Here is a 25,645-nt window from a genome sequence, read left to right on the forward strand (position 1 = left end):
GCCAAAACAAAAAGAAGAGGAAGAGAGAGCAGGGTGCATGCACAGAGGGACAAGAGGCAGCATGACGACGGGATCTCCAGAAACCAAGCCTGCTGCCGCCTTAACCTTGGACTTCCAGCCTCCAAAACTGTGAGAAAAGAAATTTCTGTTGTCTAAGTGCCCCAGTCTATGGTATTGAGTTCTGACAGCCCTGGCTGGCTAATGCAGCATCCTTCCCTAGGGCGGGGTTGCTTAGTGAATGCAGGAGACAGGAAAGGGAGCCAGATGATTTTGAAAAAGAGCTCGAGAGGGAGCTGCCCATCCCAGTGCATATTCAAGAAGAAATGATGTGCATCCCTGTCAGCAAATCACACTGGGTGGGAAAACGGACCAGGTGGTCTCAAATGCCTTCCCAACACTTCGATTCTATCCGTTTTTTCAAACATCTTTCCAACCCTTAGATTCCATTATTTTCCTACAACTTCATTTTCTACCAACTTCATCTTATCCGTGAAACACAATCATCACTTCCATCACCAAATATACTTTGGGGAGTTTCTGTCGTGGCACAGCGGAAACACACCTGACTAGTACTCATGAGGACACCGGTTCGATCCCTGGCCTTGCTCAGTGGGTTAAGCGTTGCTGTGGCTGTGGTATAGGCCGGCAACTGTAGATCCAATTCAACCCCTAGCCTGGGAACTCTAGATGTGGTGGGTGAGGTCCTAGGTCTCCTTCTAGAAATTTAAAACAAAAGAAAAGCACATGTAAATACTTTCATTTGACTCCCTCTGTCCCCTCCTTCATTTGGCCCATTCATTTCTCAAACACACAGTGTCTTACTGCCACCATCATTTTTCTCCCACGTTTTAGACGTGAGTATTTGAAATGGAACTTGAAAGGTCAATGGGAACTTACCCAAGGGAAGGAAAGGCCTGGGAGTTGTCTCACCAGGTGAGAAGACGGAGGGTGATGAACCCCTGTCTCCACTGTCAGGGTCACAGAGAGGTGAGCTGCAGTCACGGGTATTCTAGAATCTTCTGCCAGGCTCAAAAGTCAGCAGAGCTGCATCCACTCTTGCTGGCTGTAAAGAGCCAACTCACCTTGGGGAACTGTGACTTGTGTTATTAGCCAGTCTAACCAACTCTGTTGAGAGAAAAGAATAGGAAGACTAGTGGCTATTGCTGTTGATACTGATACAACATTTTCATTTTGGTCAATAAATTCTATTTCTTACACCAACACATCATTTCATAAAGCTGCTGCTGAGAGAACCCATTAAACCGTAAGAGTATCCTTGCTCTTCTGTACCCCACTTAGGGAAAAATGCTAATAGTACACTCCCCAAAATGTGAATGGTGTCCTGATGAAAAAGTTAACATATGCACCTTAAAACGGATCAAGTGTGGAGTTCCATCATGGATCAGTGGTTAACAAACTCAACTAGTATCCATGAGGACGTGGGTTAGATCCCTGGCCTTGCTCAGTGGGTTAACAATCCAGCGTTGCCATGAGCTGTGGTGTAGGTCGCAGACGCAGCTCGGATCCCACATTGCTGTGGCTGTGGTGTAGGCCGGTGGCTACAGCTCCGATTGGACCCCTAGCCTGGGAACCTCCATATGCCTCACGTGCAGCCCTAAAAAAAAAGGCAAAAGATCAAAAAAAAAGGACCAAGTGGTAAAGTTTGTGTTACGTATATGTCACCACAATTTTTTCGTGTTCTAATTTTTTGTGTGATTTTTTTATTTTAATGATTTTTATTTTTCCCATTATAGTTGGTTTACAGTGTTCTGTCAATTTCTACTGGACAGCAAAGTGACCCGGTCACACATATACACACATTCTTTTCGCACATCATCCTCCATCAGGCTCCATCACAAGTGACTAGATACAGTTCCCTGTGCTGCACAGCAGGATCTCCTTGCTTATCCACTCCAAATGCAATCATTTACATCTATTAACCCCGCACTTTTTTAAAAGTAACACCAAGTCTTAGTCACATAATAAAATAACACTTGGAAGCAGGCTAGCCTTCTAAGTGGATAGGTAACCTATTCATAGTACCATGTGGGCCAGTGTGGTGGGGTGGGGAGAGGAATGGAAAGTTGAGAATAATATCATCTGTCCTCAAAGACAGGTAAATTTTTTCCTTTTTTTGCTTTTTAGGGCCGCACCTGCGGCATATGGAGGTTCCTAGGCTAGGGGTTGAATCGGAGATACAGCTGCCCGCTTACACCATAGCCACAGCAACGCAGGATCCGAGCCATGTCTGTGACCTATACCACAGCTCATGAAATTCCGGATCCCTAACCCACTGAGCGAGGCCAGGGATCAAACCTGTGCCCTCATAGATCCTAGTCAGGTTCATTAACCGCTGAGCCACGATGGAAACTCCAAGATGTAAAGTCTTTATGCTGAGAATACTACTCAGTGTGACCTTTTCTGCAAAATGCAAGTCACCTTGCCCTGGGGGGTTTTACCACGTTACACTCTTAGGCTGTTTGAATCATTTTTCTCTGAGCTCTTGTGTGTCTGCAATTTTGGAAGGAGCAGGTTAAGGCCCAGAGGGAAGGGTCAGGCTGCAGACGCGTGGCTCATCCTGGCAGACCCAAGGTCACTCCTTCCACTTGAACTGCCCCTAGACTTTGGCAGGTGACAGGGCAAAGGAATGGCCCTGTACAAGGACACCCCGCTCTTCTGTGTTCGCCTCGAGTCTGTGATTTTAGGTGCCACCCTCACCGCAGAGTAGTAACAAACTGCATTGATTATACACTTGCTGTATGCAAAACATACCCTAGTCTCGGGGCTATGGCAGTGCAAAAAGATATGCATGCCCCTGCTGTCCCCACCGGGCGTAGAATCTGGACGGCTGGCAGAACGTGATTTTAATTAGTAATGGTTACCTGAGGAGATTACCAGCGAAGCTCCATTACAAGGGTTCTTCTGGGATCGCCAAAACGGTTTCCCTCTGTTAAAATATTTCAACTACTTGTCATCTATCTTGTGATATAATTTTGACTTAAAATTCAAATCCCAACAACCGTGACAACGTTTTCAAAATAATTAGATCTCTTTCCAGCTTCCTGAGTCTGATCTTCTTTGGAATCTGGGCAAAGTGTGAGCCGGCTCTGCCCCCAGCCTCCCTGGGGGGCTGCGGGTGTGGAGTTGACCCCTGGCCTGGTCCTTCACAGCTGAGTGGCCATCCAACTCTCCTAATGATCTGGGGCTGTCTCTGTGACCTGGGCAATCTCTTCACACTTCATTACGTCCCCAAGATAAGTGCCCAGAGGAAGCCTCCGTGGGTAGAGCTGGCTGATGGGAGGCACTGATGATGGCCTAGAGGGGTAACAATAATACGGAGCACTGACATCGAGTGCCTCCAGTGTACAGTTAGGCTCTTCAATCCTTTACTCTCACTAGGTGCACTGGTCTCCCATTTTACTGATGAAGAAACTGAGGCATGGTGCGTGCAGGTAACCCGTCCAGGATTCTCTGAGCTAGAAAACAGTGAAGTGGCATCTGAATGCAGCCTGGGCTTTGACTGTCATCCAGCCCCAGGAATCAGCCCGGGAAAAGCTGTTCTCTCCCAGCACCAGAGGTATATCATAAATTAAGCCACAGGATTTGCTTTCTGGAGTTGCAACCCTGCTGCAAGAGACTCTAAGAAAACATCTGCAATCCTCATTCCGCCTCTGTGACTAGAAGACCTCGGACTCCCCCTCCTCTGGGGAGTCTTGAAGCCCCTTCTTCTTTTGGAAAAACAAGAGCATCAAAATAGCTCCGAGGGTTCCTTTCTCTTCCTTCCCTCAATCCACTGTCTTTATCTCATTTCCTGGCAATTTACATTTCAACAAACACAGTTTCCTAGCCAGATCACCTCAAAATGCCATCCCCCCCCAAAAAAAAACAACTCTAACCCATGAAGACCAGTAAAAGACCAGTAAAGCAAAATACGTCATAATAAGTATTCCTGGCTAAAGCCCCCATACATTTCAGCTTGCTCAAGAATTTTATTTTATTAATTCGGAGAGTCATTTTAGGTCTCTAAAAAAAGTTTTCCTCTCCCAGATGACATGCTCTCAGAGAAAGCAGTCTCTCAGCTACATTAGGGAAACATATTTTTAAAGTATATTTCTATTCTTAGGCCATTTAGGTAATGCTCTTATTTCCTTTTGCTTTAATATCTGTGAATCTGTTTATTTTTGTTTACATATATTCGTTTGCTTTATTTTTCAGATTCCATACACAAGTGACAACATAGAGTGTCTTTCTCTGGATGATTTATTTCACTAAGCATAATACTTTCTAAGTCCATCCACATTGTTGCCAATGGCAAAATTTCATTCTTTTTACGGCTGAGTAATATTCCACTGTGTGTGTGTGTGTGTGTGTGTGTGTGTGTGTGTGTGTGTGTGTGTGTGTGTGTGTGTGTGTATACCACATCATCTTTATCCATTCCTCTGCCGATGAACTCTTGGGTTGCCTCCATATTTTGGCTATTGGAAGCAGCACTGCTGTGAACATTGGTGTGCATGTATCTTTTTGAGTTAGTGTTTTTATTTTCTTTGGATACATACCTAGGAATAGAATTATTCTAGTTTTAGATTTCTGAGGAAACTCCATACTATTTTCCAAAGTGGCTGCACCAATTTACAACCCCCTGAACAGTGTACAAAGGTTCCCTTTCCTCCACATTTGTTATTTGCAGACTTTTTCCCCCTTTTTTTGGCCACCCTTGTGGCATATGGATGTTCTAGGCCAGGGACTGAATCTGAGCAGGCAACGCTCTTATTTCCTAGACATGTTCCACTTGGAACCACTATAGGAGTTCATTAAAACTAGCAATTAGAAATGCAGAAGAAGGGAGTTCCCATTGTGGCTCAGTGGGTTAAGAACCAGAAGTAATCTCCGTGGCGAGGCAGGTTTGGCCCCTGGCCTCGCTCAGCGGGTTAAGGATCCGGTGTTGCCACTAGCTGCGGTGTAGGTCACAGAGGTCGTTTGGATCCCGTGTTGCTGTGGCTGTGATGTAGACCTGAAGTTGCAGCTCTGATTCAACCCCCAGCCGGGGAATTTCCATATGCTGCAGGTATGTCCCTAAAAAGAAAAAAAAAAAAGAAATGTAGAAGAACTTTCATAGTACCCATCAACTCAGGCCTCTCAGTTCCAGGGAGCAGATTTATATTTCTCTAGCCTTCCTAACAGTGAATGGCCTATTTTTATTTCTTCATGTAAGCTGACAGCGCCAGTTACAAATGCAGTGGAACTAGACATAAGGGAGCTTGCTGTCAAGTGGATTCCACTTCAATACAAATCAAACAAAACCATAGCAAAAGGTTCATGTAATATTTTCCAGTTGTCAATGTTTTTGTTAACCCCAACTTTACAGCAGATCAATCTCTAAACCTTACCACCTTACTAGTATTTACTCATTACTTGACCTATAATGATCAGCAGTAGTCGCTAAAGCACTGAACAAAGCATGGAATTAGACATGAAATATGAATGGCGTTGCTACCGTTCCCTGATAGCCAATTCCTTTCCACTTCCGGCCATGGCGCAGGAGCATACATTGGACCCCTCTGAAGTTAGGGGTGACCCTCCTACTCATTTTGGCCAATGGAATGTGAGTGAAAGTGACATGTGTCATTTCCCAATGGAATCATTTACCTTCCTTATAATGGATGCATCCGTCCTCTCTTTGTCCCCTAAGCGATTACGGGAGCACAACCTTTTTTTGGTCTTTTGGGCCACACCTGCAGCATCTGGAAGGTCACAGGCTAGGGGTCCAATCGGAGCTATAGCTGCTGCCCTACACCACAGCCACAGCAACACGGGATCGGAGCCACATCTTCAACCTACACCACAGCTCAGAGCAACACCGGATCCTTAACCCACTGAGTAAGGCCAGGGATGGAACCTGAGTCCTCATGGATACTAGTCAGGTTTGTAATCCACTAAGCCACAATAGGAGCTCCTGGGAGCACACCTTGATCTGGAAATGTCATCGAATAAAGCAGCTGGGAATGCTGAGCTGGGAAATCAGCTGCCCTGGAAAGACTCAACAAACTTAGCATTAGTGAGAGACAAACTTCTATTGTTAGCTGATGATTGTTACAGCAGTAAAACCCAGCCTATCCTGACTGATGCAGTATTTACATGACTGATGGTTTGCACCACACTGAAGCCCAGCCCTGGGTAAACTAGTCCATTTGCTTTGTCAGTGGCCAAACATCATTTTGAACCCTGCCATCTTGAAAATGCATACTAGTACATGTCTACACCCAAAATTGAAAAAGATAATTTGTGTAAATAGTTGTACATTCCCTTTATTTCTATAAAAGCCAAGTGGTGACAAATATCTTAATAATGAACATTCAATAGGACCCACTTTGCTTGCGTGCAAGGACAGTCCATGATATCTTGTATATTAAAAACCTATTTAGCTACATTGATTCTGGAAGCAGAACACAGACACGTCACACAGTGTCCAACTGTTTCGCACTAACATAAAGTCCTTTTTTTTCTTTTTAAGGCCACACCTGCAGCATATGGAGGTTCCCAGGCTAGGGGTCCAACTGGAGCTGTAGCCACCGGCCTACACTAGAGCTCACAACACCACCAGATCCTTAACCCACCGAGCGAGGCCAGGGATGGAACCTGCATCCTCAAGGATGCTAGTCAGATTCCTTTCCAATGAGCCACAACAGGAAGTCCTAGCATAAAGTCCTTATTAGAGGTCTTGGGGGCACACACCGTGTGACCAAAAGGAGCACCACTCCTTGAGCGTGTCTGACCTCTTCTGAGCCTGTCTCCTTCCAAAACTACCCCCGCCTGAGAGGGAGCAGACTCCTCGGCCAGAAAACATCCACTCCTGGAGTGACAGCCCTCAGCATGACTCAGCCTTCCCGCAGCTTCCCTGTGGATCATCCTCAGGGTGGGCAGACCTGGGCCTTCCAGGGAGACTCGCCAAGAACCAGAAAGTTCTGGTTCCCAAAGCACATTCTTCTCAGCACAAAGGGATTTTTGAAAGACATGAATGGGAAAAATGGCTCAGAAAAATAAGAGCTAACCCCTCTCAAATTCTAACCACGCCATTTTTGAGGTTAAGAGAAAAGCTCTGTTGCTTCTCTCTCTCTCTCTCTTTTTTTTTTTTTTCCCCTGCAAATCGAAAATTCCTCTTTTCAACCAAGTCGATATGGGAACTATCATATTGGGAAATATGAGAAAAACAGTTTCTGAGCTGTGGCCAACCTGTCCAAATGCCTGAAGATACTATGAACAGAGTTCAGTGTTGGGAGAAATTGGACAGCGAGGTGCCTACCTAGAGCCATCGTAACCGTGAGAGGCAGCAATTCAGCCATGACAAGAGCAGTGTCACTTAGGAACTGGTGAGAAACTGGAAAGGAAACCTCAGTGCAGAAGAATTCATTCATGAAATCAAATATGATTTTAATATTACATTCAAAGTTCATTTATTATGACATAGGTCTGCACTTCTTGACATATGGAAAATTGTTACAAATAGTAACATTTGATTTCACTTTTTTTGTTGTTGTTGTTGTCTTTTTGCTATTTCTTTGGGCTGCTCCCGAGGCATATGGAGGTTCCCAGGCTAGGGGTCCAGTCGGAGCTGCAGTCGCCAGCCTACGCCAGAGCCACAGCAACACGGGATCCGAGCCGTATCTGCAACCTACACCACAGCTCACTGCGACGCCGGATCCTTAACCCACTGAGCAAGGGCAGGGACCGAACCCGCAACCTCATGGTTCCTAGTCAGATTGGTTAACTACTGCGCCACGACGGGAACTCCTGATTTCACTTTTTAAATTTTATTAGAGTATAGTTTACTGACACTATTGTGTTATTTTCAGGTGTACAGCAAAGTGAATCAGCTATATATAGGGGGTGTGTGTGTGTGGTGTGTGTGCGTTCCACTATTTTTCAGATTCTTTTCCCATACAAGTTATTGAGTTGATTTCCCTGTGCAATACAATAGATTCTTGTTATTTATCTATTTTATATATAGTAGTGTACATATTTTAATCTCAAACTCCTAATTTATCCTTCCCCCCAACATTTCCCCTTTAGTAACCATAAATTTGGTTTTGAAATCTTTGAGTTTGCTTCTGTTTTTTAAGATCTCTTGTATCATTTTTTTATTAAATTTCACATATTAGTGATCTCATATGATATCTGTCTTTCTCTAACTTACTTCACTTAGCATGATAATCTTTAGGTCCATCCATGTTATTGCAAATGGCATCGTTTTATTCTTTTTAATGACTGATATTCCATTGTATATATGTATCACATCTTCTTTATCCATTTCTCCGTTGATGGACATTTAAGTTGCTGATTGCCTTTTTATAAGGCTTTCTATATATAAATTTTCTCAAGTTAGAAAATATGTTTTGCACTTTTTGGTAAATCTGGGCAGTGAAATTAAAATAGTTCCACTTTCTTCTTTATAATGGTCTGTGTCACCTAAACTTTTTACATGTATCACTTTTACAAACAACAGGCATTGGTGGGGGAGCAATTCATGAGTAAAAAATGAAAGTTTCATATTAACTTGATTTAATTTTCAAGTCATTCCTTGAGTCTTCTACCCAGGTGTCTGCTGTTGATTTGGGAAATGTAGCTGTACAGGATGTATCATTTGTCTGGTGACTAATGAGAATTCCCATGTATCTATTACAGTTTAGGGGGGTCTAGACACTGAATGTTCTTCTCCGAAAGCGAATTCATAAACTGGATGATATGTAATCTCTTTTTGTTTAAGCTGGTCTTGAGAGATATCTGTTCCTCTTGAGGTCTTTTTCAGAAGGTTTTTCTGATTGCGTTCTAAAAAGGCTTGTGACTATATTCTATCACAATTCAAAAGCAACTAAGCTCCTCAGACCTGACTTACAAATCCATCATTAGCCTTGGCCATGTTATTCCCAGCAACACATATTTTGCTCTAGAGGGATCTTTGTAGCCTTCACAGCCCTTTATCCAAGCGTAATGGGGAAAACTTCTTTATCCTCAGAAATATGTGCCATCTTTGCCTTTAAGTAGGGAAGTAGAAATTTTACTTTTACCTACAAATACCAAATCACAAACCCTATAAATACTTGGACCTTTTGATTACTCCCACAGTATGTGGTAGCAGACCCAATAATCTTTGGATAGGATGGATGAAATTAAGCCCCAAGGAACCTGAGGGATTCCCTGCTTAAGGCATTAGGCTGCGAATTACATCATCTATGGTTTAAAAGAAGAAAGAACAGGGCACAATATTTGTCCTGCCTCTGGTGAAATGGTAGCATTCCATGGAAATAATTCAGTGACTACCTGTCCAAGTCTTTCGGATGCCATGAGAATATCCTAAGGAACTATACACTCTTCCATCAAAAAAAAAAAAAAAATTCCAAAATTTAAGAAATATGGTTTGGAGGCAGGGTGCAAGCAAGATTGATCCCTCCCCACCTCTCCACCACCACCACACTCACCTGTTCTGAATGGAAGGATAACTAGCATAAGACGTAGAAGTTTCAACCTAATAATACAAAAGCGCATAGAGCTAAAAACACATGTTCAGTATTTATTCCAGCGAAGAATCTATAAAAGAAAACATCTGATAATCTTTGCGCTAATCTAATTTTGAAGCTCTAATCCAGACAAATTTAGACATGGAAAAGGTTTCCAAACTAGCACAAATAATAATAAATTAACTGTACTCGTAAAAGCACTCTTCTTTATTTTCTTCCAGGGCAGAACTTGTTGGGAACTTCTTTAATTAAGTAAGATTTCAAGGAAACTGAGAGAAAACAGCAAAGCTCTGGACAACGTGACCTAGATGATCATTAGACACTTCACAGACTGGCCATCTACCAGAAACCCAATTTAACATTTGGAAATGTTATTTCTATGTACTGTTTCACTCCCCATTGTTCCAGCTAGAGATTTACAAGCTATTAAGAAGTATCAGGTTTGCTAATGAAACTTTGTTAACATTTAGTGCCAATGAATTCAGTCAGAGTTCCAAATCTTGTGTATGCTGGACACTGCAGTTTGAAATTACAGGTTACATTAAATCAACCCAAAACAAGTGCCTTTTCTAATTTACAGATTTGTTTGTAGCTGTGAATACCCGTGACTTATCGAAGCCGAGGATGTCATAAAAGGATGAATTCCTTTCAATGCATCGGACAAATATCTTAGCTTGGGCAACATAAAATTCTACCACTACAGAGAAAGACAAACACATGCCGAATATGGCAAGGGGTCCCTAAAAGTCAGTTCAGTAGGAATGACAAAGGGCTTTTTATTCTGGGATTTGTCTCTGGAAAGATGGTTTATGTGTGCAGGAACTCAGATTCCAGCTGTTGCTTTAGAACCAACAGGCTTTATTGTATTGACTTTGTGCTCTTATCTGATGGCAATAAATTCCCACCAGAGTGAAACACCAGCTTAGCCAGTGACCCCTGCTGTTCAAATCAGACAATGGAGCAGGTTTTTCTTCCCAGAGACACACAGTGGTTCTGGACCGCCCTCTGTGAATGGCCTTGGAATTTTGCCCTTTCCATTCAGGATTTCCTAATGTGAGCAATTAGGAGATGCTTCATTTCAAGAGTCTCATCAGCACTTGCAACACATCGGTGAGCAATAAACTACTGGGACCCCAGGAAGAGAGGGAGGGGTTGGGAAGAAAGAGGCAGGACAGTGGAAAGGGAGCACATCCACGGGTTCCTTGTATACAAGCCCTGCTCAGTAAGTATTTCGTTAAGTAAGAGCACCAAAAGGACTAGGTGTACACTCGAATTTCAAGTTTCTGAAGCCCCAAGGCCAAGGAAGTACTACCGGTCCAGCAAATTTGAGACTTTACGCTGTAAACAAAAAGTTTCTGGGGAGGAAAGCTGAGAACAGAAACAGAATCTCCTTCTCAGAGGTCCAGGCCACTGAACCACGCCAGGCAGGTGCTTTTGTGTTCGGTGGGTTGGGGTTTTTGGGGGGTTGCTTTTGTTTCTGTGTTGAAGCAGAAGCAGCCCCAGGGAGGACCAACCCTGCCCTAGCTCCATCCTGACTCCTCAAATGTCTAGGGCTGATTTCCCATTGAGGGAACAAGAGAAGAAACAGAAATCAGTCTCCCCCAAGGCAGAGAGCAGTCTCTCATAACACGTCTATAGCTGTTTCTGAGAGAAGCATACAAACAGCTTCCTGGGTCCATCCCAAGTCAGCTGTGACTAAAACATCCCAGTGACTGGGGAAGAGCAAGAAAATGATGTGTTGCATTAGGAGATGATCATTGTGGGGGTAATTTATTTATTCAGTTAGCATTTTGGAGTTGCTTTCTATCAGTCACTCCAAAAGTATCCATCCATTGCCTTCAGACCTCTGCTCAAAGAGGAACTCGGGAACCTCGCGGATGAGGGCTTCACACTGGCTTTGAACCCCACCCCCAAACGGAGGGCTCACACAGGCGCAAGCAATTACAGCTCTCGCTGGCAGGCTTGTTCACAGCCAGGTAGCCGCTAGGTACCTGGTACAACTCCTGCTTTGCCCCCAGGGCCCCGCGGCCCCGCGCCCTGCGCCAGGGCCCCGGCAGAGAGCCAACCTCAGTCTGGGTCTCCGCCGCCCTTCCCACTCCCTTCCTCGGCCTGCTCCCAGAGTCAGAGCTTCCTTGGACCCTTGGTTTTCTCCTCCGGCTCCGATGTGGGGCCCACCGGCCCCTTAAATGTTGAAAGAGATACACGCAAAGAGCTCGGGGGAGCAGTGGGTAACTTGACTTAAGACGCAAGGCAAAGGCTCTGCGGTCACGGGTCGGAACCTTGGTATCGAAAATCTGTGTCTGAACCCGCAAGCACAAAGGGGGAGGCAGTGGAGCTGCAAACACCTGCCCCGCGCGCCTTTGCGCAAGGCATCTTCCGGTCCAGCGGCACCGTGTGTCCTCGCGGTGCGGCGCGGGCGCAGGGGAAAGCCAAAGGCGAAAGAACGAGGTAATATTCCTCCTCCGCTGCACGCAAATAAAAGAAAATAAAGAAATGACCCAGTCTCACGCCCGATGTATACTAACATAAAAGATCTCCGAGCCTGGACAGAGTAAAGGAAGCCCATTTGCAACCCTAGAGGTGTTTCGGGAAGCCTTCCGTTTGGGGAAATGGCGCCCCAATCGGCTGCCGCGATTCCCACGAAAAATGCTGGAGCTGGCACGCCGCTCTGCCCCCGGGGAGCAGCCAAGGCCAGGGGTCACAGTCCCAGCAGGAGAAGGTGACGTCACCCACCAGGCCGGCCTGCGGATAGATGAAAACCAAACACCCACGCTGTCTCGGACGCCCGACTGGTCAGGCTGCATCCCCAGGGCCGCCAGGGCCCGAACATCACCCAGCCGACACACGTGCAACACCGGCATCTGGGCCGCACGTCGTGTGACCCGGTTCTAGCTCCTTAACCCCTCGGCGCCTCAGTTTCCTCCTGCTTCTTTGCCAAGTGCTAATAACCACACCCACTTACCGGATGGCTACAAGGATCTCCGGGGACAGGGGTGGCCCTTGGCCAGTCTGTTAGGGCGCCGGGTCTTCCTTCGCGGTGCTTCTCCAGGGCACTGCGGGCCTGCCAGCTGTAACTGCACTCTTGACCGCTCCCGAGTTGTTGTAAAGGCTTAAATCCCAAGAGGCCGTGCGTTTTAATAGGGTACGTCGAAAGACAAGCTTTCCGAGCTAAAGGTCAGTGGTATGACCACTTGGGGGCTAAGAAGCTTGTTTCCAGTTCGAGGTTGCCCCTTCACCGGTGCTCAATTATGAGAAATTAATTCGTCAGCTGATTACCCCTCCCCCCCTCTTGCTTGCACTCCCTCTCGGAAATAAGAGTCCGGAAGCCTTTATTGTTCTTGAGTGGGTAGGAGGCTCGGTTTCCCCGTCAGAGTTCTGGCGGCCCCAGGCTTGGAGACCAGCCCTAGCCTCTCCCCCCCACCCCATTCCAGCCTCCGGACAGAATATGAGCATGAGAGTGAGGGGCCTGCCTTCCCCAGAAACTCTTGCAAGCGGCATAGGTTGAACCAAGCACTGAATTATTCTGGCAAGTTTGGCAGGAACTTTCTTGGTGCCTGAACAACAGAAAACAACATCCTTCAGTGCCTTAACAACAAAAAACAAGCAGAGAAACGGCCAAATCCAGATCATGGGGGACTGAGATTCTCAGGCTTGCAGCATCCAGGTGGACTGTAGTTTAATGAGTGTGTGGTGGGAGCGGGGCGGAGGGCCAACCCCATCACCTGGGACCCACAGACCACCCTTTTAAGCAGGTTGCCCGGCTGTGCACTTCAGTCCCAAGAGGAGTGGACGCCCTCCACTACTTACTTTGGGAGAACTGTTTCTGTACCTAAAAAAGAGCAAGTACCAAACGGATCCCGGAGGAGTGGGGCTGGGGAGTTGGGGGTGGGGGGTTGAAGGGGAGTAAGCACTAACTCTCCGTCTGTAAAAAGACAAAACTTCGGCGAATTTTGATGAATTGCAAGGATCTGAGAAGACCTGTAGGCCCAAGGGCCAACACAGAGCGAGAAAGAGCCTGGGTCAATGCAGCGGCGGCGGGGCTGCACCGCGCGCGCCCATCTCTCTGCCGTGGCGCAGCGACCCGGGCTGAAGAGTTGCGCCAATCATCTGTGTCCGTGCGGTTTTTCACACAGAGAGCGGTACGCACTCGTGTCCGGGCCTCGGTGAGAGGTTATTCTCCTATTTTCTTGCGATCTGCCTCTCGTCTCGCGGGCGCGCCCGTCTGGCGCGAAACGAGTGGCGGAAGGGAAAGCGAGAGGGGCGCGATCCGAGATGCGGGAGGAAGACCGAGTCTGAGCAGGGTAAGGTCTAGGCTGAGTGGCGCAGGTACGAAAAGGAGCAGCCACCCAAGAACCAGGCAGGCTGGAACCCGACCCTTGGCGCGGCGGCTGTGGAGCCCCTAGAGCGGTTCCCGGCGCCCCCTGGCGGCCAGCAGTGCAGCGCGGGCTCTCGGAACAATGCCTCCGGCCGCGCGGGCCCAAGGGGCGCCGGGGCCCCCAGACTCTCCCGGGTGCACAGCTGCGCACCGCCTCAAAACACCCGGATCGGCTTCCAGACCCTTGTGCTCAGGACTCCTTGACCTCCTCGGAGGTCCGGGAAGCAGCGGCGACCCAGAGGAGGGCGTTGGGGCTGGGGGCGGCGGAGGCGGGAGGGCCTTCATCCCAGCCCTGGACCCAAGTTCTAGCATCTCTCAGAGCGCAGGCTCTGATGAGCTGCTTGGTTCCGTGTATTTGCGTTTCATTTGAAGTTTACTTTCAAAGTAGTCTTTACCAGGGAGACGAGTTTTTAGACATCTTGGTGCTTTACTTTGACACAAAAAAACCCAGGACCAATTCGGCTGGAAGAGCGTCTTTTTGTCCTTCTGGGCGGAGCCCACCGGCGTCAAAGCAGAACAGATGCAAGCTAGGCTTTTAGGGACCCAGATTATTGGTTCAGAATTGAAAGAGGCTCTCCTTCTGGGTGGCGATTTTCCTGATGGGTTCACGGCCAGGATGATAACAGAGTGGGCTTTCGCCACCCACACGTTAACCCCCTCCTCTAAGCAGTGGGACCACTAAGCTAGCCGAGCGACTTGGGCCTGGGGGCACCCCCAGGCCAAACCATCTTCCGGAAGCAGAGAAATAGAGAAGCCTTGAACGGAGCTTACTGATGGCCCTTAAGTGGCCGGGAGGAAATAAAATGCTCCCATCTTCCATTTGAAAGAAACGTGGCGGCTCGCTCTTGGTCGGGGCGGGAGCAGGGGGAGGGGTTGAAAGGACAGAGACGACCGTCCCCAAGTGGAAACTCGGGGCGCTTAGAGAAAATGAGGCCCGCTGCACGCACCTTCCCCCTGCTGGCAACTTAGTCCCGGTTTACAGCTGTGAACTTACTCTTTGGGGTCCTCCGGGGCCCTAGATGCCCCAGCTCCGTGAGAGCAGAGAGCCTGTTTGCTGGTGTCTTACACCCGCCGGTCTGTGTAAGGTGAAGGAACCACCACTGCCAAGGCTTCGTGGGTGTCTAGGCATTCCTGCCCCTCCCCAGGCTGCCCACCTGGCGCACTTTCTGCCAGTCCCTGGTACCCGGCACCAGCCTTTCCACTCGGTGTCCTGAGGGCACACGCTGCGTTTCTCCCGAGCGCCCGCGGCAAAGGCCAGCGTATGTTAGGGCCCGTGATGCCTTCGAGCCTTGAGTCCTTCCGTTCACTTCGGAAGTGAGGCAGGCTCTCTTCTCCCAAACCGGGAAATGGTGCACAGTGGTGTGTGACCGATAAAACCCTGTAGAGGCGTTTCCACAATGGCAAAATTTTCTAGATTCACCCCAAAATAACATCCCCAACGATTTACAGAGATTTCATTTTTCATGTCACAGTTTGGCTCCTCCGACTCTACTTACATAAATTCTGATTTTTGAAAGGGCAGGCGGGAGCACACCCACACCGTACGGGATGGGCCAGGCTGGGCACTGTGGCTGGGGATTCATGGGGGCGGCCAACCTCACCCAGGCGGCCTCGAGCGGGCACAAAGAGCCGGCCGGCTGCTGGCTCGCGGCTCCCAGGAACGCAGTTCCGCCCCGCAGCCCCCAGGCCCGAGCAGAAACTTCAGGCTGGGGTCAAACAAACCCTGGCCCGGGCCTCGTGGGGGCGGAGCGCGTTCTGTCCGGGACCTGGCGACGAGGCCGCTCATCGCGTCCCCCCCCCCCCACCGCGCGCAGCCCGCGCCCCGCCCGCTCACTGTTGGGGCAAAGCTGCCAGGCTTGTCTATTTGTTTGGTGGTTGTTTACGGCAGCCCTCGAGCGCGCTTGGCAGCATCTGGGGAGGGGGTGGCGGGGGTCGGTGGGGGCGCAGCCAGAATTTCCTTCCAGGGAGGGCGTGAGGGGCATTCTCAACGGAAAACAAGACCCAGAGAGCAGTGACCAACCCTCCTCGGATTACTCTCCGCTGGCTCCTCCCCGGCTCCCCCCCACCTCCAGATTTGCATAAAAAAAGGCCAAGAAAACTCTGGCTGGGCCCCAGCCGCCGCTCACTCTGCTCCCCCGGGTCGGAGGCCCCCGGAGCTGCCGTGCGGAGCCGAGCGCAGAGCCCCTCGCCCGCGCAATCCTCCCCGCGCCTGGCATCCCGTCTCTCCTGCAGCCCCGCCGCTCTCCTCCCGGCCCCGGAGCCTCACCGAGCGCAGAGAGCGGGCCCGGGAGAAGCTCGGGCCCCGGCCGCCTCGTGCTTCTCCTGCTCGGCTCGGCTCCCTCCGCCCCCCGGGGGTCGCGCGCCCACGATGCCGCAGGGCCCCGGCTCGCTGCTGCTGCTAGTCCTCGCCTCGCACTGCTGCTTGGGTTCGGCGCGCGGGCTCTTCTTCGGCCAGCCCGACTTCTCCTACAAGCGCAGCAACTGCAAGCCCATCCCGGCCAACCTGCAGCTTTGCCACGGCATAGAGTACCAGAACATGCGGCTGCCCAACCTGCTGGGCCACGAGACCATGAAGGAGGTGCTGGAGCAGGCGGGCGCCTGGATCCCTCTGGTCATGAAGCAGTGCCACCCGGACACCAAGAAGTTCCTGTGCTCGCTCTTCGCCCCTGTCTGCCTCGATGACCTGGACGAAACCATCCAGCCGTGCCATTCGCTCTGCGTGCAGGTGAAGGACCGCTGCGCTCCGGTTATGTCCGCGTTCGGCTTCCCCTGGCCCGACATGCTGGAGTGCGACCGTTTCCCCCAGGACAACGACCTCTGCATCCCCCTCGCTAGCAGCGACCACCTCCTGCCGGCCACGGAGGAAGGTAAGCCCTCCTCTTTATTACTCTCGCTTCTCCCACCGCGGCCTTCCGGGAGATGTTCTCTCGGCCCCCAGCCCACATCCCGGTGCTTCCATGCCAGCTCCGGGCGCGGCAGACGCCCTCCTTGACCTGGTGTGTCATCGCGACAAATTTTAGATACCACTAACCCTCAGCACACACCCAAGACTCTCATCCCCTTCCCGAGTTATACCAGTTCTTTCTTAGGGACAGTTAAAAAGTGGGATTGGGGCGGGGGGTGATGAGCTGAAAATGGTCTTTCCTTTGTAGGTGTATATACAATTATTTTTAAAGATGCTAGCGCGGGGGCGGCAATTGAGAGTGTCCTGCGTGGAGGAGGACACCCTGGCCAGAGCACCTTGGCCCCAGCCTCCCGCAGCACGTTCTCACACTGGGCAGGATTCGAGGCACAGGAATTTTCCCTCCAGGCACGGACAGCCAAAATGCGCTAGCAGAGAGTCTTTTAAGGAACTCTCCATTTTTTGCCTATTTAGGCTTTGAAAATAAAAAGCAGCAGGACTGGCTCGTTTGTGTTGTAGATGGAGCCTTGGTTGTCACTGTTCAGGTGTCCAAGACAGAGGCCACAAAGGGAATCTGCAGGAGTCATTTTTCTATCAATAATCAGCCTTTATCTTAGGAGTGGTTTTAATTAGCTGGAAAAAAATCGTACAAAAGAGTTTCCCAAGTTTTTTAGAAAACCAAGGGGGAGTTCCTGTGCAAAAACCATCAAAGCAATGAAAACCTCATGGGCTCTTGATAGTCTTCCTAAAAGGAAAACATATACAATGTGCCTGAGCTGATTTGGGTCCCCCTAGGATGGAAAAGGGGCTCTCAGATCCTTTTCAGGTCTCCAGCAGCATCTCCCTTTCAATCCTTAATTGTTTTCCTACAGCCATCATTAGTTAAAGAAAATGCAAAGTTGCTTAGCAATCTTTCCTGGCAGGCACCGTGAGTTTGCAATCATCTTATTGGTTAGATTTATAATTTATTGCAAATGTTTGGCATATTTCAAACATTTGTCCAACATATACCACAGACCAACCAATACAGGTTAGTAACATTTTATATACATTCCTAGACTCCTAATTGGAAAAGTTGCATTTTGTTTGAGAGAGGGGAGTTAAGGGCAGTTTTATGTGTGTTGCTTTTGTTTTTATTTTTCACCATCCCCACCAACATTATATCCTCCATTTCTCCAAAAAGCCCTTTCTCCCTTCAAAACAAAAGTGTACATTCTTCAAAATCTGCTCTGCGCGTTTTCTAATTTGATAAATAATTTCTATCAATGAGTCACATGGGCTTTTGCTCCTGTGAAAATTCAATCTCAGAGTAATGAAAGTTTAATTCCGCCTGCATTTAAAAGACAACATCAGTACATTTATAAATGAATGGAGAATATGCATATTTTCTTTTTTCCCTTTCCCAAGAAATCAGACTCTTTGAGAGGAGGCAGTCTTGATTAGGCCAGGACACATTCCTAGGTTTGGTCAGACCCCAGAGACAGTTTGCTTCAACTTTCACTGGCTTCAGGAAAAGCCTTGGGTTTTTGGTTTGTTGGGGGTTTGTTGTTGTCTCGTTTGTTTTCGAGAGTTTGACACAGGCAGGGAGAGAGAGGCAAGAAGAATGGGCACCAGAGGTGAAGGTAACAACGAAAGAAAAGCTGTTCAAGGCAAGCACAAACTGGGCGGGAAGCACGAGGTGCTACAGAACCCGTTGGAACAGGCCGTGTAGCCCATAGTGAGGTGTGCATCCAAGAGGCAGAGAGCAGAAGAGAGCCTTGGAATGTTAGCCACCTCTCCTCCAGTCCATGCTTGAAAATATCTTGAACAGAACTTCCCGCCCCCAGCCCCTCCTCAGAGAAAATGAGCCTGGCTGCAGAGCCTGGCAGCAGCCAGGCTGCCCCGGTGGCCTGCAGCTGACAAAGAAGATCTTCTGGCCATCGTTTGTGGCTGCTAGTTTTCCAAAAACCCTCAAGGGTCTTTTAGTGCTTTCTCCTCAGAGAGGCTTCAGGACCAGCTCTTTCAAGACTGAGTTTGTCCCAGGAATGGGAGGAAAAGCTAAGCTAAAAGCTGGCTGTTACCTGCAGCTGCACCCATGCTCCCCGGCACACCCGTAGCTGGCATAAGCCATCATATGTGACATACAACACTTGGGCATTTTTTTGCCCATCAAAAAAAAATGGGAGGCATGGGAGACTTTCCTAGGAATGAGTGAGCCTTCTTTTATAAAGAAGCTGGGGTCTTCCAGGACCGTTGCCACACCTGCCTGGATAAGCCCCTGTGAATTGCACATAAATGCCACCTGCTGTTCCCTTTTAAGCGAACTTACTAATGTTTTCACCTTTCTAGCTCCAAAGGTATGTGAAGCCTGCAAAAACAAAAACGAGGATGACAACGACATAATGGAAACTCTTTGTAAAAATGATTTTGGTAAGTCATCCACCACCAAGAATGAAATGCTTCACCTTCAAAAGTTTTATTCACTGGTACAGCTTAAAGACACACTTCATTAAGATGTTACTAGATAAAGATTGGGTAACACAGCTCATCTTTCCTAAAATCATCTAACTTGTGTTTTCTAGTTTCCTCTCTGCCTAACTACCCCATATTGAGTTGGATATTTTTTAGGTGAGATCCATTGTTCTCTTATGCAATAATCACATAATGAGAATTGTTCAAATTACACATTTTTATTGGCACATTTTTCATTTCACTTTGGCTTTTTCTTGCCAACAAGCATAATCCTGAGCCATTTTCTCTTTTAGTCACTTAGCACATGTCCTAGGAATGGAAACATGTAAATATGGGCCCCAGCAAAACAGATTCAAGGCATTAAGTTGGCCGAAAGTAGAAATACATATACTCAAATGCCAAATAGAAATATTTTTACTTAATTCGCAACCCATGATGCTTTGCTTCCCTGTGTTCCACCATCAGTGAATATATCCAAGGTTAATAATTGGACGGGGAGAGTTCCCTTCAATTTAAAAAGAAGAAAAAGTAAAGCTAGGGATTTACTTTGGTAAGCGGTACCGTAATGACATGGTGCTTGGGGCCTGTAAATAATGTGTCGTGTATTTGCTCAAGCTCCAGTGGCATAGAAGTCGCTCCCCTTAAGAGAGAACTTTGAAAGCAAAGAGGGTTGGAGAGTCCACCCAGAGCTGCTCCAGCAACACCTTACCTGTGTCCTCTGGCCTTGGGCAGGGGGCAGGGGAGCCAGGGAGACACAGGCTCGGCACTCAGTTGCTCATCTCAGAGGTGGGGGTGGCTGGGAATTTCATCCAGACTCTCGGGACATGCTTGTTTTCCTCCCATTCCAAGAGAAGGCACTTCTGGGTGTGTTTGAGAGGTTGGTGCCCTTCGAAAGTATTTATTCAGGCAGAAGCGTGAACTTACTGGTAAACCGATGTGGTCCCAGGTCCAGCAAACAATAGCAGACGCTAATAGATCTCTCCTAACATGTCTACACGCTCAGCCAAGTCCTGGAGACGGAGGGCCATCACGCCAGCTCCCACTGTTGAAGTCACTGCCTGCCCACTCTCTCTCCCGACACCTTACCGGCCGGGTCTGAGAAGTGGCCAGATTCCAGAAATGCCAGAAGCAATCCGATCACTGTTCCTTACAGCCCCACATCTCTGGGAAGTGTCCTGGGTTTAACCTCACCAGCTTTAGGAGAAGAAGGAAGGGATGACTCTTAAGTTCTGGCCAGTCCTGTGCCTCAGGGAAAGCCACAGATGGATGACAGGGTCTCGTGTCCATGTTCAGATACCGCCAACTCTCCAAATAGGAGGGGCTGGGAATGTTGCAGCATCCATCCAAGCTTTACCCAAAGCACCAGTCTTAGCTTCCATGCTACAGCATTGGGTTAACAGCAGGATTTAAGCAATGTAATTTTAGTAGAACCTATAGAAAAAAAAATGGATACAAAATATCTGTTCTTCTGGCAGCTCATGGACTTTGCTCTAGAGTTAACAGAGCTCTCTCTCCTGACTTCCATGAAAAAGTTAGTGGGACTCCAAAAGAGCTGAAATTAGGGTACACACATACACACACCCGTGTGCTTTGTGGCTCACCTTATAGAAGACCTCCTTCCTAAGGATGCTGTATCAAGACCTGGGCCAGAAGAGTGTGTGTGTGTGTGTGTGTGTGTGTGTGCGCGCGCGCGCGCGTGTGTCCATCCTAGTGTTCTCTTTGCTTAGAGGAGAAGGACTTTCTTTTGTTTGTTTTTTCGTCTTTTTAGGACCGCTGCCATGGCATATGGAAATTCCCAGGCTAGGGGTCCAATCAGAGCTGAAGCCGGCGGCATACACCACAGCCACAGCAACGCCAGATCTAAGCCGAGTCTGTGACCTACACCACAGTCAAGGCAACGCTGGATCATTAACCCACTGAGCGAGGCCAGGAATGGAACCCATGTCTTCATGGATGCTTGTTGGGTTCGTTAACCGCTGAGCCACAATGGCAGCTCCCAAGAAGGACTTTCAAAACAACATGAGAAGGAGTTCAGACGGCTCAGATCTGGTGTGGCTGTGGTGTAGGCCGGCAGCTGCAGCTCAGATTCGGCCCCTAGCCTGGGAACCTCCATATGCTACAGGCGCGGCCCTAAAAAGAACAAAAAAATACAAAAACAACAACATGGGAGTCATCACAATTGAAGTTATCACGCATGTAGATACCTCACAAGTTTTATTTCCTATTTCTCCACATTCGTTTGATCCCGAAGGGGATGATAAACCTAAATCGTGGAAGATGCACCTTTTAGTGGTTTGTATGATGCATCATACGGTGGTTCTCCATGCTGCCTTTGTACTTTGGGGAGTCGTGAGAGGGTGGAGGAAACAAAGAGGAAAATCTGATGTATTTAACTTGAACCATCCATGAAAGCATGACACTCTGCCCACTGCACGTCTGGAGTTCAGGGAAGATGGTAGAGACTCCTTAGTTCAGTGGAGAAGGTACCGGTGAAGAAAGCACAGCCCACCGCTGCCTGCCTCTATAGGCAATCGGTTGCTGGAGCAGAGCGTAACATCACCTCTGCCTCTGACCACATCTGGCATCCCCTTCACATCTTCCAGGGCAGGAAAAGCTATCTGGGAGCTTTGATTCCCTATATTTGGTCCCAGCTGAAAACCCAGGAAGGAAATGTCCAAAGTTTTCCCATAGTTAAACTCGTACAAACTTGATGTTTTCCTAGCCAGAGAAAGAGGCATAATAAATATCTTGCCCCTGGTTAAAAGTGATGGTTTTTTCTGATGTTTGGAGCTCGAGCTTGTCAACTTTGACCGATGCTCTGTGCTATAGACGAGGCTCCCGGGTACCAGTGCTATCACTTTCCCCACTCTCTCTTCCCCACTCCCACCCCTTAGGCAGAGGCCATGGGAAGAAGATGCATTGCCAGGGGTCAAGCCCCAGCCTTCTTCATTTACCTGGTTGAGCCTCAGTCCCTTCCTGGTTGACTGGAAAAGCCCTGCTTTGTCAAAGGCCCTTTCTGAGAGAGAAAGGGATCCCCAGAGTTGTGATACCCACCCCAAACCCTCTTCCTCTATTACTGATTTAAACAATGCATTAAACGCCATCAAAGTCAGGAAGTCACACCTGCATGTCATCAAGGGTCTTGGGACGCATTACTTATTTTGGTTGGATGTGTTAATGAGCCAAGCAGGACAAGACATTTGATATTAAGTGTAAGAAACAACAGGGGTGTTACAGAAGGGCGATCGGAGACCCGAGTTCTAAGAGCTAGACTCAGCCAGGGCACAGCCTAACGGGATGACCTCACGTCAGTCACTGAACGTCTCTAGATTTCCGATTCTTGGTGTACCAAGAAGAGATTTTTAACTGGGTCATCCCTTCCAGCTTTAAAACTCTATCCTTTCCCTGCCTTCATGGAGTCTTGAAATTTAACTCCAGCATGTATGTTTGCAGGTTTTCGTTCCCAAAGCATACTGTCCATGATGATAAAATGTGTCTTTTATAGTAAACCACTTACTTTTGGTCTTAGCATTCTAATGAGTCTACATATCCATTTTGGAAACAGCACATATATGATCTATAAACGCCTTGGCCTTGGACAGGCATATGAGGATGAGGTCTGCAGAAAAACACTTTTACAGCTAAACATGTTGTGCTCTTAAAAAGAGTCTTGGCTATTTTTCTGCCAGTTACTTTACCAAATCAAATGCAGCTGTAAGATCAATTTTCCTGCCCCGTAGTCTGTTCTTTAGAAAACAATGATTGTGTGATATAATTTCCTTACAGGTTTGTCCAAAAACCTCTCCGATGTAATAAATTGAGTTTAAAGTTTACGGCCACAGAAGGATCAGGTTTCACCTAAGAGTCAGGCCCTTCTTTTCATGCTGAAGTTTCCAGGAGGGGAAGTCATTTGTTGAGGAAAGCACAAGTCACAGGCAGCCTACATACAAACACGAGGGCAAGGCAGAAAAGTCACCGGCGTCCTGCAAAAGAGAGTTTTGAGAGGATGGCTGATGCAGAGCAAGGTGCCTGTTAGAAATGGATCCACCTGCTGTGCTCAGCTCCCAACCCCCTCCCTGCAGCCCCTGAGGGTCCCATTAGCCCTGGGGAGCGTTTCTCCCCTCCCTCAAGCCAAGTCACGCAAATAGGCAGGGGGATGTGTTGCCCTCGTGATAACTCTCTGGTCCTCTGTCCCCTCTGGTCTCGGCAGCACTGAAAATCAAAGTGAAAGAGATTACCTACATCAACAGAGACACCAAAATCATCCTGGAGACCAAGAGCAAGACCATTTACAAGCTGAACGGCGTGTCCGAGCGGGACCTGAAGAAGTCAGTGCTGTGGCTCAAAGACAGCCTGCAGTGCACCTGCGAGGAGATGAACGATATCAACGCGCCCTATCTGGTCATGGGACAGAAGCTGGGCGGGGAGCTGGTGATCACCTCGGTGAAGCGGTGGCAGAAGGGGCAGAGAGAGTTCAAGCGCATCTCTCGTAGCATCCGCAAGCTGCAGTGCTAGTCCTGGTGCCCCGCCTGCTCCTGGGGCCAGCTCGGGGCTCAGCGACCCCCCTTCCACGTCCGCTCTGGGATCCAAGCACAGTCCCTTGCAGCCCCGGCCCCAGCCCCGAGCAGCTTCTCTGGCCTTTTGCACGTTTGCACCCCCACCCCCACCCCCCCAGCATTTCCTGAGTTATAAGGCCCTAGGAGGCCTCAGGAATGGATAGCTGTTTTCACGTAAAGGAAAAACCCATCCAAGTCTCGTAGAACTCTTCCAACTAATAAAACCACGGCTATGTGTATGGAGTTTTAAAATAGCTCACTTCAACGCTAATTTTGAATAGGTGCAACAGTGACTTGGGTGTGATGTTTGGGGTTGTTTGGTTTGGGTCAACCAATTTTCACGTTCTGCTGAGCTTGCCGTTATGTGCAAAAGAGCTTCACTTTTCAGCGTGGCCCAAACTTTGGTGGGTCTAAAACCCGGTTGAGATAAAGCTGGCTGTTATCTCAACGATCTCGCTCAGCTCCAGCCTGACACTCAGCGCCTAAGTCATCTTACCTCCCTGATGGGAACTTAACAGCTGTAGCATGTCTTGCATTTTGCGTTTCCAGGTAGAGTCCTTCCATTTATAAAAACCACAGTAACCACCGTAGCATGAGTTCTTCAGATACAGGGCAAAGCAGACCAACTTTGTGATTGACCTGAGTACTTTACGCTTTGTTTAAAACATGTTTTACTTACTTTTGCCACTTAAACCATTGTAGCTTACCTGTAATATACATAGTAGTTGACCCGGAAAAGTTGTAAAAATATTGCTTTAACCAACACTGTAAATATTTCAGATAAACATTATATTCTTGTATATAAACTTGACCTCCTGTTTTACCAACTCCTTGTCTTCTGTCTTGTCTTAGTAGGAGGAACCGGGAAGGGAGCGGTTGGTACAAGAGCAGTCGTTTTCTTTCTTCTGCAGCCCACCAGCCTTCCTGTAGTGTGATGTGTCTGCTTCCGAAGTGACTCAGAAAATGTCACCCCACTGCGCCACCCACCATGCAGCTCGCCTCACATCTCACACAGATTTTACCCCTGGGAACCTGCAGGGAAGCAGAGATCTGCAGGTTCTACAAGGGGCTCAGCAGCCCGGTGGCAGCTCTGCGGCCACACCCGTCTAAACCCAAGCTTCGTGACCTTGACCGTGGTGCTTTTCATTTCTGCAGACTTTTATCCTGAAAGCGCTAACCTTCAGATAACCAGAGCCATGATTTTGAAAAGTAGCCACAGGAAGGCAGGGAGGGAATGGTGGAAAAACAGCGTTCAGAGGAGAAGGGCATCCATCCATAAAACGTCCATCCAAATGCTTCACTCTTTCCTTTGAGGAGCCTCCAGGGAAATTCTGTTAGACCCATGAGGCTCAGAGGCGTTAGGCAGCATGGCTAATAGGAGGCAGAACCAGAGCTGAAAGTCAGCCTTTCAGACGACAAATTCTGTCTTCTGTTCAATCCAGGGTGGATTATAGAAGCATGATGGCCCTCATCTAGTCAACAAATACTGACTGGGCATCGGCTACATGCCTGGCCCTGTTTTAAGTGCTGGGGACACATAACACTAATCCTTGTTCCTATGGATCTTATGCAAGAGAGTGAAAGAAAATCAACAAATAACCACCATTACAATTATACGTTACAACTCGTAAATTACATGAAGTATAAGGACAGGGAACACATGGGATCAAGAGTGTCCCCATCAAATCTGAAATTTTTAGCAGTGTTCCAGGGAAGCCTTTGATGGCATTTTGTTGATTAAGCTTAAAAGTTTCCTGACCATTCAGCCATGATCTCCCAACTGTACTTCAAGCTTTTCTGGCACCAAAAGTCAATAGAGCCCTCTGCCTACCTGAGCGGCATAATCTGG

General features: G+C 48.2%; 1 protein-coding gene and 1 long non-coding RNA gene across 4 annotated transcripts in view; one reads left to right on the forward strand and one right to left on the reverse strand.

Annotated features, from left to right (window-relative positions):
• The window catches only part of LOC110262135, a 152,021-nt gene extending 138,623 nt beyond the window's left edge, over positions 1–13,398 (reverse strand). For 2 of the 3 annotated variants that reach the window (XR_002346724.1, XR_002346723.1), the window contains exons 1-2: positions 12,475–13,398; positions 898–1,125 (exon numbers count right to left, since the gene is read on the reverse strand). This is a non-coding gene — a long non-coding RNA (uncharacterized LOC110262135). The remainder of the gene's footprint in view (positions 1–897; positions 1,126–12,474) is intronic. The other variant, XR_002346725.1, reaches the window with a different exon arrangement.
• Positions 16,008–24,623, forward strand: SFRP2 (secreted frizzled related protein 2). Its single transcript, NM_001244395.1, is given in 3 exon segments — positions 16,008–16,754; positions 19,118–19,198; positions 23,451–24,623. Coding segments are annotated over 3 exon segments (885 nt in total). The 5' UTR covers positions 16,008–16,255; the 3' UTR covers positions 23,756–24,623.

The sequence above is a fragment of the Sus scrofa genome, chromosome 8, assembly GCF_000003025.6.
Source record: "Sus scrofa isolate TJ Tabasco breed Duroc chromosome 8, Sscrofa11.1, whole genome shotgun sequence".
Classification (NCBI taxonomy): Eukaryota; Metazoa; Chordata; class Mammalia; order Artiodactyla; family Suidae; genus Sus; species Sus scrofa.